This window comes from Grampus griseus (assembly GCF_964374135.1).
Source record: "Grampus griseus genome assembly, chromosome: 5".
NCBI lineage: Eukaryota > Metazoa > Chordata > Mammalia > Artiodactyla > Delphinidae > Grampus > Grampus griseus.
In genome coordinates, this window is record NC_138998.1 from 102050585 (window position 1) to 102062903 (window position 12319).

The window sequence follows — 12319 nt, forward strand, 5'->3', positions numbered from 1 at the left end:
GAAAAGGGAGAGAAATGGATCATGTTGACCCAGTGATCACCTGGATCAAAGTGTGGAGAGCAAGAAAGAGGTACCAAGACTGGCTATAATCCTGAATGGGTAAATGAATAGGTGCTGGTGTATTCAACCAAATTTGGAAGGCAGTGGAAGGATGAGGCAATCAGGAGACAATAAAAAGATAAAATTTGAATATTAAGTTTTGAGATGTGTGTGAGACTCTTATTGGAGAAGTTTGGCTGTGAAGGGTGATAAAAAAATAAGGAAGTAGTTGGCAGAGATGTGGGGCTAGCAGAGGTGATGTTGACAAATAACATCTTCTAAATTTCCTTGATGATAAAAATCCCCTGGCGTTCTTATCAAATGTCCAAATTCCATTTCCCTTTCCTGCAGATTCCAAATTAGTAGCTTGGGTTAGACGTTGACATTTGTGCATTTAATAAGTTCTCCTGATGATTCTTGTATTAGGGAAATTTGAGAAACAACGTAATAACAGACCATATTTTTATGGCAATAATCTTGCAGAAATAAAGAGCCTGCATATGCAGGAGAGACAGAAAGAGCCTGGGTATGCAGGGGATAGAGAAAGAGAGAGAGAAAGGATTTGCCTCTGACACTGAAAGGACACTTCCTTTCTTCTAATTCGAGGTAAGAAGAACTTTCCTCTCTTGTAATTAGAGGAAAAAAGAACAAGATGGATGGGTGCAGGCGCCAGTTTGTTTTTGTTTTGCTGCTGGAATTTCCCATCTGATGGCTTGTATTTTCTCAATAAAGCATGTGGCAAGGGCATCACTGGAAAATTAAAGGGGAAAGGGAATGAGTTTAATCAGTTATGAAAAAGAATAGAATAATCGTTGTCAAAAGTGGGAAAGCAAATTTTCTAAAGAAAAATAAGATCTCTTGAGATTGTTGCATGGTAATTTGAGGTTGTTGTAAATAAATTTATAATAGCACAATCTGCCCACTGTGTATTTTAATGGCAATAAGTAAATATATAAACACAATTTCTAAAACTTTTAGATTTAATGAATTAAGATGGGTGGCACTTCTTAGAAAAATAGTTTCCCTAAAATTGCATGTTTTGTGACAAAATACAGGGGATATATTAAAGTATTAAAAAATACATATTAGGATAAAAATATTCAATGTACTTCAATAAGAATGGAATAGTGAATGGAAAAAAATTTGAATACGAGGGTATATCCTCACATAATATGATCTGATATTAAGAATTTTCCCACATAGAATTGGATTTAAATATCTCTTGATCATATTACATGAGTTAGTCTTTATATTGATATTGATCCTATGGAAATGCTTTGAATGCTCTTTTATGATATGGAAAGAATTGAAAAGATGTTCTTTTTTGCTACGATTGCTATTGAGTAAAGATCAAAAGAAATGGCTTCAGGGTGCAAAATGAGGACCATATGTCCCAGGAAGGGCAAGTTTGTTATCCTGTTGGTTGTTAAACTGTCAGGTGGATTTCCAAAAAAGCCTGTACAGTCTGTCTCTGAAATTTAGGACAGAGATTCATCCTTGCAGGATAAGTTATCAATAGTTTTACCTACTGAATATATATTACTAAGTTCAATATTAGTGACCCCCCCTAAAAGTTACTTCCAACAAATAATCTATGATTCTTATATACTGATATTAAGACTTTGATTCAAATTTTCTTTATTCATCTTATTCAAATGTAATGTAAAAACTGGATCATGTATGCTCAGTATAATTTTTCCTATTAAGGTAGAAAAATTATATACTCTATTATAAGTGCATTAGCAAGTGCTCTATCAATTTGAAAGTCACAACTCTTGATAATTGTCAGTAAAACCGACAGATGTGCATAAAAGAAACAAGAAAAGAAAACTCCTATAAGGGATTATATTAAATCTTTTACACATGAGTCACTGTAAATCATCATTATGTAGTATGTATACATATCACTTAATACTGTGGAGTTTTGTGCACAGTAGGTGTAGTTCCTTTACTAAAACTCTGTAATTTTCCTTTAAGAACACACATCATCAAAATGTAAAAGCACTCTTTTTCACTATGTGTACAATGAGAATATAATTGACATTTCTTAAAACCATTAAGACAACTCAATGATTCTTACCACGGAGAATTACGCATAAAGTCTAATGGACATTGTGCATTCAGGGCTGCCTTATGGCTATGATGTGTTGACATTTGTATGGCTGTCCAGGAACACTGACATTATTTTAGTCTTAGTTTTATCCTTCACAGTGTCTAACAAAGTAATTGGCACACGATATGGGTTAAACACATTTTTTTAAATTAAGTCAGGGAAAATTGCATTTCCCTAGCCAGTGCGATGGTTTGGAGGCACTGTTATTATTTTTGAAACTTTATTTTAAATGAGGAATAAATCAGGACTTTGCTAGAATCCCCCACTACTCCAGGAGATTTCCTTTTTTTGTTTGTTTTTTGTTTAAATAAGAGAGAGTGAAAAGGAGCTATGTGTCCAGGGTTTCTATTGTCCAAATACTCAAGCCTGAATGTATACATGCTTCTGGTCAAGATGGAAGTTAAAAAATTCCAGAATGTTATCATTATCATTAAGTAGCATGAAATTTCCTCCTGAAAGTTTAAAAAGGAAAAGAAAACACATCTCTCTAATCTTGAGGAATATAAGTACCAAAGTATGCAGCTGGGGAAGTGGAAGAAACAAATTAACATCTTGGAGATAGAAAATACATTCATTTCAGAGTGAGTGCAAGATGCAAAATCAAATGTGTCACCTTGCTGCCGCACTGGTGATGATCTTCAGACTGCCTGGGTTCCGGATAAGCTTGTCCAGAATGCTGACAATCTGCTCAAACTTGGGTCTGTTGTTTCTGTCTTTCTGCCAGCAGTCCAGCATCAGCTGATATAACGCAGCTGGGCAGTCCATGGGGGGCGGCAGTCGATAGCCCTCATCCACAGCTTTAATTACCTGTGTGAGAGGCAAAGTTTCCAGAGACTTAAGAGTTGGAATTTCTTTTACTTCTTCATGGGCAGGTCACACTTATATGACTATTTCAAAGTTAAGTGAAAAAGTGTTCATTTTAAATTTCTTAAAACGATAGCAGCTTATTAAATAAATATTATCCATGTCTGAAAATATTATATAAAGGAAGATTGAGGCAGAGAAAGTGGATTTAGGAAAGAAAAGTTTATAAAGTAACTTTCCAGATTAAAATAAAAAGAAATGTTCTATGATATAGGAAATTCAGTAATTTATAAAGAAATTATTATTTGGTAATACAGATTTCTATGGAAACTATACATGAATGAATGAATGCAGAAAAAATTACCACAGATTTTAGTTATATCACAGTTCAAATGGTACCTCTCAAATCGTAGTAAGTTCTTTTGGTAAAAGCCCACGTGCTGCACAGCTAACTGACTATTAGTCCATTCACACTTTTAAATCATGTAAAGTCATGATTTTCAAACTCTACTGTGTATCAGAATCATCTGGAGGACTTATGAATATGCAGATAACTAACCACTGATTCCATAGCTCTGGGGAAAGGCACGATAATTTGCATTCCTACAAATTCCCAGGCCATGATAAAGCTGCTGGTCCAGAGACCACATTTAGAGATCCTCTGATACAGAAAGAATTTGGAAAATAGAGATGTGGTAAAGAGAGTCTGATTTTCCCAGTACCATTATAAAACATGGCTTGTTTGAAGAAGTTCAGAAAGGTTTTTATATCCAAATACATTAAAAACAATTTTATATGTGGTGAGTAGGAAATGACTAAAAGCATCTCAGCTTTCCTTCTTATGTGTGTCTTTGAGATCATGCTCACAGTTTCTGGCTAAGCATAAAAAAACATCTCCAAGTGCTGATCTCACATGCCAATAGCATCTTTTCACTAAGCATTAGCAAAACATGACTTATAAAAACAAAAATCCTTTTGAGTTGTAATAGAAAGTTAAAGATTATTTTCTCTATCCAGAGACTTCAATTTGTATAACTAAATTCATGTGCAAGTTTAATACACTATGAGAAACAACATGCTAGTGATTGGTTGTTTTGTCTGACTTTGGGAAATACTATATTTAAGTAAACAAAACGTTGGCCCAGATGCATTAATTAAGTCTACAAAGGATGGCAGACATGTGTATCTTACTAATGTTACATTGAAACAATTTTGTAGCAAAAATACTTCAAACATTCCCTGATATCTATTGGCTATCTTGTCAGGCACTTATTTTATAAAATTTTATTACAAATGTCTTCACTTTGTCTCATTTCTAAACCCGGGCTTGAGGGAAAAATGTAAATCCTTCAGAGCAACTCATTTGATATCTTTACAAGATTTGGAAGCAATTTCATTTCTTCTAAGTATTCTGTTTCAATGTCACAAACAGGGAGCCACCTGGTTTCATTATGCTCCACTTCCTTGCACAGCTTGATCTCTTAATCTGAACCCATAACTCATAGACTACAAATACTTACATCCTGATTGGACATCTCCCAGTATGGTCTCTCTCCATAGGACATCACCTCCCAGAGAACAATCCCATAACTCCATACGTCACTGGCTGATGTGAATTTACGGTAGGCTATAGCTTCTGGTGATGTCCACCGGATTGGGATCTTCCCTCCCTTGCAATATAAAATCGTATATACATACATGATCAATGACTAAAACATATAATATACGTTACCATCTGAAATCTGACTGAATTTGTCAGGGTATTTCTTTTCTGAAATGGAATGCGGGTTTCTTCTGATATATCTTGATATTCTTCTATTTTAATACCAAGGAGTGAGTGGCATACTATTTACTGCAATATTTTCTCAATCAATTTGGGAAGATTTTGAAATGATGAAAGGAAAAAAACATTTGAAAATTGCTAAAATGTTGACATTTTATGTCAATTATGGCACATTTATCAGACATCTGTAGCAAAACAACTTGAAGTAGATATGCTATATATTAGAATTGAATGAGGTATCTCAAATCAACCTTTATTGATTTAACATACATTTATGCATGAACAAACCACCTTAGAGCAGAATGTGAATTAAGTTAATATTTGTAAGGAACTTACACCACTCCTTGATACTCATAAGTTCTTAAAGGTATTTGTTAATTAAATAAATTCAAAATAAATTTATGCATCTAAAAAACCTCTCTTCACATACATTAATCGATCATCTTAATTAATTTACTCAGTGCCTCACTCCATCATTAACCACTGAAGTCCCCTCCATGTACTAGGTAAGCACCATATGAGCTAGAAAGATATCATAATTACATTCTGAAAATGTATAGTCTAGAGGAGAATATTGCTTCTATGAGTTATGGGAGATATAAAGGTATAACGCCCATAGAATTTGTTCTCAGTTTAATAAATACATTTAATAAAGATGTGCTGAGTAGCAACCATATGGGAAGTATTATGCTAGTCACTTTGGGTGAGACAAATATAAATAACACACTGGTCCTTCTGTTTGAGAAATATCAAGCAAATAGGAATGATAATTAGTTGCTGGAAATAACTAAATGCAGAAAGAAATAAGTATTTAACACTTTGCTTCTCAAACTGTACAATGCATATGAATCATCTTGATTCACTCTGATTAAAATGGAAATTCTGATTCAGTAGTTCCAGAATGTAGGCAGGGTCTGCATTTCTAACAAGCTCCAGGTAATGCTGGGGCTTTTTAGAATTGCAGACCCTGCCTACATTGAGTAGGAAGATAGTAGTGGAGACTGCTGTGCCGCAGAGCATGGAGCCGAGATTCTCACTAGAGAAACTGAGGAGGTCACATATGAATTGAGCCTCATAAGGTACATCAATTTTTGATACAACAAAAAAAGGGATGGATGTTCCAAAGAATTCACATCATCAAAATTTTATGCCATATTCATCAAAGTGTGTTCTATTGACATTGTATCTCATTGCACTTCACTGGTTCTTAAGTAATGTTCAAGGGTGACAATATATTGCTTTAGAGAAATGGATTGGCAATTTGGGAGGTAAACTATTAAACCTTATTATGCCTGAATTTCCACATCTGTTATTTGGGAAAGTAACAGTGCTGGTTCATAGCACTGTTGTGAGGCTAAATGACAAATTTCAGTAAAATCTCTAGCGTAGTTCCTGGCACACAGTAAAGCCTCAAGAAACATCAGCTTAATACTCCCATACTCTGAGGGAAATAGCATAAATCAAAGCACAGAGGAGGAAAATATATGTTCTGGAAAAACGGTTTCCAGGGTGATGATACTACAGAGAGTGTGGAGGCATGCAGTAGGAGAGGATGGGAAAAGGTCGAATTGGGATTTAATCACGGGTACATTGAGCAAGTGTTATCCCGTAGAGGAGAGTGGTATATGTGATTGGAACTATCTCAGTAAACTTGACACTTTTCTTCGATGTTTTCACACAAGTGAGCTCTTCAGAAAGAGTACTGCCAGGAGATCTTTAAAGGGCTTACACTGGGTTTTGAAGGATGCACGAAACTGTAGAGAAGTAGGCACAAAAAGGAGGACTGAGCACAGCCTTCTTGAGAAGGTAGCAACCTAAGGGTCATCCATGATTTATACCAGTGCAGTAAAATCAGGTTGGAGAGACGGGAGCTAGACCAAGAGGGTTTTGGGAGTTGGTGGGAAACACTACAGAGCTCAACGTGCACTGGAGTAAAGATTGTCCAAAACCAGAAAAACAGAATAGAAAACTCTATGGAGATGAGAGGGCATATGGTCTTAGAAGTTGCCCCTTTCTTTTCTCTCTCACTTACACACACTCATTCATTCTCTTCTTTATAGTTTGTATATTTTTTCAACAAAAATTTAAAAGATACTTTTTCATATTTAAATTTGGAGAGTCTTTTTCCTAGCCTAATATTGCCCTTTCTCTACCAACATATTCAATGTTAATAATAATAATAATATTTTTAAAAAAACAAATTAACTTAATTGTAGCTGCAGAGTCCAGATTTGGGTCTTAAGGAATCAGTATTTCAAATACTACCCCATAATTGTGATAAAAACAGAACTACACATGTGACATTTAACTATTATAAATCTATTCAGGATGCCAAATGGAATCATTGTGCATACATTCTTTCCCTTTTAAAGTACTCTGAGAATTAACAGAAGTCAAACAAATTGTACTCATGGGGCAAAGAAAAGATGATACTTTAAAATCTCAGCTGAATGTCTTATCTCTGCTACAGACACTTTGCCATTTCCTTTCCTTTGCCCAGAAACAAATTACTAAAAGCATAAAAATGGCACTAAAACAAAGAAAGAAAGAGAGAGAGAGAGAGAGATAAAGGAAGAAAGTCCTTTCCATGTTGAAAACGTTGCATCTATTTAGTAAATATAAGGCACAGATACGTGTCACCTTATCAAGATTCCTTGAAATAAAAATACAGATATTAGGAAAAAACCCAAAACCAATAGATTGATGACAACCATGAACAATAAGCTCATTTTCTGTGTTTTACTTCAACCAGGATTACAATGGTACATGCTAAAGTTGTTTCATCTTCAGTGCTTTACCCCTGTTTTCCAGAGAGGACAGCCTTGACATTGAACATATTTTTTTTTGCGGTACGCGGGCCTCTCACTGTTGTGGCCCCTCCCGTTGCGGAGCACAGGCTCCGGACGCACAGGCTCAGCGGCCATGGCCCACAGGCCCGGCCGCTCCGCGGCATGTGGGGTCTTCCCAGGCTGGGGCACGAACCCGTGTCCCCTGCATCAGCAGGTGGACTCTCAACCACTGCGCTACCAGGGAAGCCCTGAGCATATTTTAATAAAATGTCTAAAAATAGTGAAATACTGAAAAGGGTTTTTTTTTTTTAAATTTGTTTTTAGGAAGAACATAGCTACACCTATGTCGAAGGAGCTTGGAAAGAATCTCTTCACTGGTGGTTCTGCATACAGACATAAATGCCATTGGAGGCACCTCTGATGCCATAGCCACACCCATCTCTTTAGCGGGACCTTCACTCTTTCAATTCTTGACTAAGATCCGTGCAGTGTGTTTTCTAATGAAGCACATGGTTACAGATTCACGCAAATTATTTCCAGAACCATTTTCCCATCAAATGCTGTCTATTTGCTGTGTAAATCTTGTTAAAACATTGTTTCAAATGCACACAGTGGCAGAGTCCATGCCACTCTCTCGTTTTGTCACAGCTTACCCTTCCCCCTCCCCATATCCTCAAGTCCATTCTCTAGTAGGTCTGTGTCTTTATTCCCGTCTTGCCCCTAGGTTCTTCATGACCTTTTTTTTCTTAGATTCCATATATATGTGTTAGCATACAGTATTTGTTTTTCTCTTTCTGACTTACTTCACTCTGAATGACAGACTCTAGGCCCATCCACCTCACTACAAATAACTCAATTTCATTCCTTTTTATGGCTGAGTAATACTCCATTGTATATATGTGCCACACCTACCTTCATCTATTCATCTCACTCAGGTTTTTAATCTAAGCTTCCCTCTGGCTCCTCACTGCATCAAAGCTTGAGTTGCCGCCCTTATAGGAAAGCATAAGGAAGGGGGAGATTTTGATTTTTTTTTCCCATTTTATTCCAAACATGTTATTCTGAACACATAATGAATGAATAAGTGGCATTCAACCAGCTCAACAACTAAGCCAGTTTGCAAAATTAAATGTTTCCTTACCTAGAAATTTCCACTGATCAACTTTTTAGTGTATTAGTCTTTTTCTTAGTGGCTGGGCTCTGTTCCAGGTCACTGTTTAGTGAGTTCATATACTTAAAAGTAAATATATTTATTTTAATTACAAGAAGAAAACTCTTAATTTATATTTTCCCATATGATATCCATACAACGCATTCTAAATGAACAACGCATTCTAAATAATTGAACTCATTATTTAGAAGAAAGTGTAAATGAACAAGTATTGTTTGCCTTTACTCAATACTGTTATTGGAATACCTAGGTAATTAGCTTTTAACCCTAGAATTTTAACCCTGGAACATTTAGCTTTCTCATTAGATGACTTTCATTATCTGCTTCCAGGTGTTTTAGACTGATTGGTTTTGCTCTGGGAATGAAGTGACAATCATATTCAAGACTCTCCTCCTGCCCCTAGCCAGCCATCTTGGAAATGGCACCATCCATCACTGGATGAGGAAGGGAATAAAGATGACTGAGGATTATTCATTATTATTTAGGGATTCTTTTTGTCATTGGCAATAGATTTATAATATACATAAAGCAACAACTAAAGTGTCTAATCTTTAATAGAGTACTCAATAAATGTTTTGCCCTTTCTTCCATTCCAATTCCCTTCAAATAGCACACTTTTACTATTCATGTAAAGAATTTATTAAATGAAGATATAAGGGAAAGCTCATTGCCAACTACAAAGTATTATTCAAATTTATCATTCGTTGCTAAAAATACATCAGAGTAAGAAGAGTTTTATAATTTATTTTACTTTTTCCATGATCAGTAAACAACCAGTCACTCTGGTTCAAATGAGAGAAAAATAAACCAACATATTCGTAATACACGCTTAATTCGAAATCAAACTACAGGAGAGATTCCAAGTTCATAATATTATTATAGAGTTTGAGGCAGGGTGAGTGCACCTATTATCACAGACTCTTTAAATTCAACATTGTAGTTTAAAATTCTTTATATTCAAAACTAGTAAAATAAATTCGAGTAGTAGCTTTTGTCCTATACATTGCCGTAAATAAAATAAGTGTGCCCAAACTATCATTTGAAATCATAAGGCTATGAGAGGCTGAATACCACCAAAAATTTAATAAATATTTTTAATCTATGCACATGAATATTACTCCATTCCTTTGTAGGATGAAGCTAAGTAAAATGTTAAAACATCAAAATAATTATGCATAAGTGATACTCACATGCTGGCTGAAAATATGGGACATATTTATCTGCTAGGTGAATGTCTATTCATGAGTTTACACCCATGACATTTTAATAAACGCAATCAAAATATCAAAAGTAAAGTGATCACGTTTAATATTTAAATCTTTGAGTGGAAACGAACAATAACTTTCAAGTATTATATCAAAAGCAAATGAGAATAAAATTTAACAAGAATAAAAAGGTGTACTGTTTGTTACATTATGTTTGCTAGCCTGAAGTTCAACATTCTAGGAGACTTGTTGGCAGATGGCTAGTCTGTTGCATAATTTTTCACAAATGGCAATGTATTCCACATTATCCCCTGCAACTTGCAGTCCAGTGTGGACAGGAGAAATTGTAAGTACCTGAGAGAGATATTTGATCCCCACTCTCTCATTCTTTCCACATTCTTTATACATGTTGGGTAACTTTAGAATAAGGTCTCTATATAGTAGCACTATTGACATTTTACACCAGATTAATTCTTTGCTGTAGGGGCTGTCCTGTGTATTGCAGTATGTTTACTAGCATCCCTGGCCTCTACCCACTAGATTATATCAGCATCCTTCCAATTGTGACAGCCAAAATATCTCCAGACAATATCAAATATCCCCTAGGGAGCAAAATCATCCCTGTTCGAGAACTACTGCTTCAGATTGTTTGTGACAAATCCTGATCAGCAAGGGAAAATGATTCAAAGAGGTCCAAGATTTAACTGGATTTTATGTACACTAAGTGGAATTCTTTCTTTTTTTCTTTATTTAACCATTAGCACACTTTCCATGGATATTTTCATTCCTGTTCTAGTCTAAAAAAGGGCCAAGTTCATTAGAGCTAATCTTCTGATATGTGGATTTTGGTAAATATAATAGCACCTCTTTGAGATTTTTCCCTCTATTTTTTGTTTTCTTTTCTTTTCTTCTTTTTCTCTTGCTTTCTCCCTTTAATTTTTTTGAAACAGGGATCATTTTCTATTGCTAGGAAAACTTAAATTAAGCATCAATTTCTTTGTTAGATGGAAGCATCAATAACCAAAACTTTTGGTAAGAAATAGGGTTTTCCTACAAGAGAAAATGCTATCTAGGGCTACAAAACATAAATATCATTGACATAGTGAGACATTGGATAAGAGACCTAGAGGGCTCAATTTGGCTCTGAAATAAGGGTGAAAGAAGAAGCTGAGGCCCATAAATTTTAATTTAGTCACACTTCACGATAACTCTCTCTGCTTTCAAGCTGAGCATCTGTAGATCTGAGACTATCAAAATAAAATAAATTGAATATACAAGATTCTGACTCATTAAATTTCCTACAAGTAATGTATTGCAGAATTTATTTATACTTCTGCTTCTGATTGGACCACAAAAATTCCTCTTCCTTCCCCACCTCCCACCCCAACAAATTTAAGCCAACATTGCTTGACTTATATTTTCTTCTTTTTCACATTCAGAAATTGCTTTTTCAGTTTATATGTGTAGAGGGCATTTTAAAAATTTAGATGTTTTCCAAAAAACTGCCAAACATATCCTTCAATGAGCTATCCAAAACTTTGGATTTGATGAGACAAATGGTGTCATTTGGTATACTGCCTTCTTGCCATAGTAAAACTATTCTAATACAACTGTTATTAATGAGCTAAAACTTTGAAATCAGTTGGCAATTGAAGTTTTGGTTGGTAAAATGCTCCTAGGTGTTCAGAAAAGTAAAGTGCCAGATACTCTAAAAATAATTTATGAAGATGTGTTTTTTACAATATTTTAACAGATCATAAAATGAAGCATTTACTTAAGGTGGTCTCTATGTCTGTATGTAAGCTCCCCAGATATTTACATATTTGAGAAAAGTCTCCAGTTGCCTGGAGCAAGCCCAGATTCACAGCATATGGAGTGTTTCTAAAACTTCAATTGCAGAGGGACCTCCAGTTCAAACTCAACAGAATCAGAAGCTAATGCTTGTTCCCCATATTTGCAATGCCAAACCCAGAGCCAGTTCCTCCCAGTGCTGATGTCACATCTATGACAGTCAGTAATTGGGGGTCCAGGGGGATTTACGGTCACATGTTCCATTTGGATTCTTAAGTTTAGTAGGAATTAGGAGTTGTCATTTCTAGGCTTAGCTTTGACTCTATTATCTATTTTTTGCCAAGTTTCTTAGCCTCTCTGTGCAGATATCTTATCATTCATAAACTGAGGGTCATGGGAAACATAAAACTTGATTTTATGTTCAGTTTCATCTATCTCTAACAGCTGTGCTAACTTATAAACCTTTGCTCTTTCAACTTTCAACTTTCTATCTTAAACGTACAGAAATATCAAGGATGCTGACATTTTTAATGTTAATTATTTTGGCTCTTGTTTAGTCCAAAGATGATCCTAACTTTGGACTAAACTGCATATCTATTGGCTGTAATATCTGGATTTACTTCC

General features: G+C 35.2%; 1 protein-coding gene across 2 annotated transcripts in view; it reads right to left on the minus strand.

Annotated features, from left to right (window-relative positions):
* The window catches only part of EPHA3 (EPH receptor A3), a gene marked incomplete at its 5' end in the record, with an annotated part of 363089 nt that overhangs the window by 17809 nt on the left and 332961 nt on the right, over positions 1 to 12319 (minus strand). For both annotated transcript variants that reach the window (XM_082655447.1, XM_082655446.1), the window contains 2 exons: positions 2766 to 2959; positions 4477 to 4626. In XM_082655447.1, coding sequence (XP_082511573.1) covers positions 2766 to 2959; positions 4477 to 4626 — 344 coding nt within the window. The remainder of the gene's footprint in view (positions 1 to 2765; positions 2960 to 4476; positions 4627 to 12319) is intronic.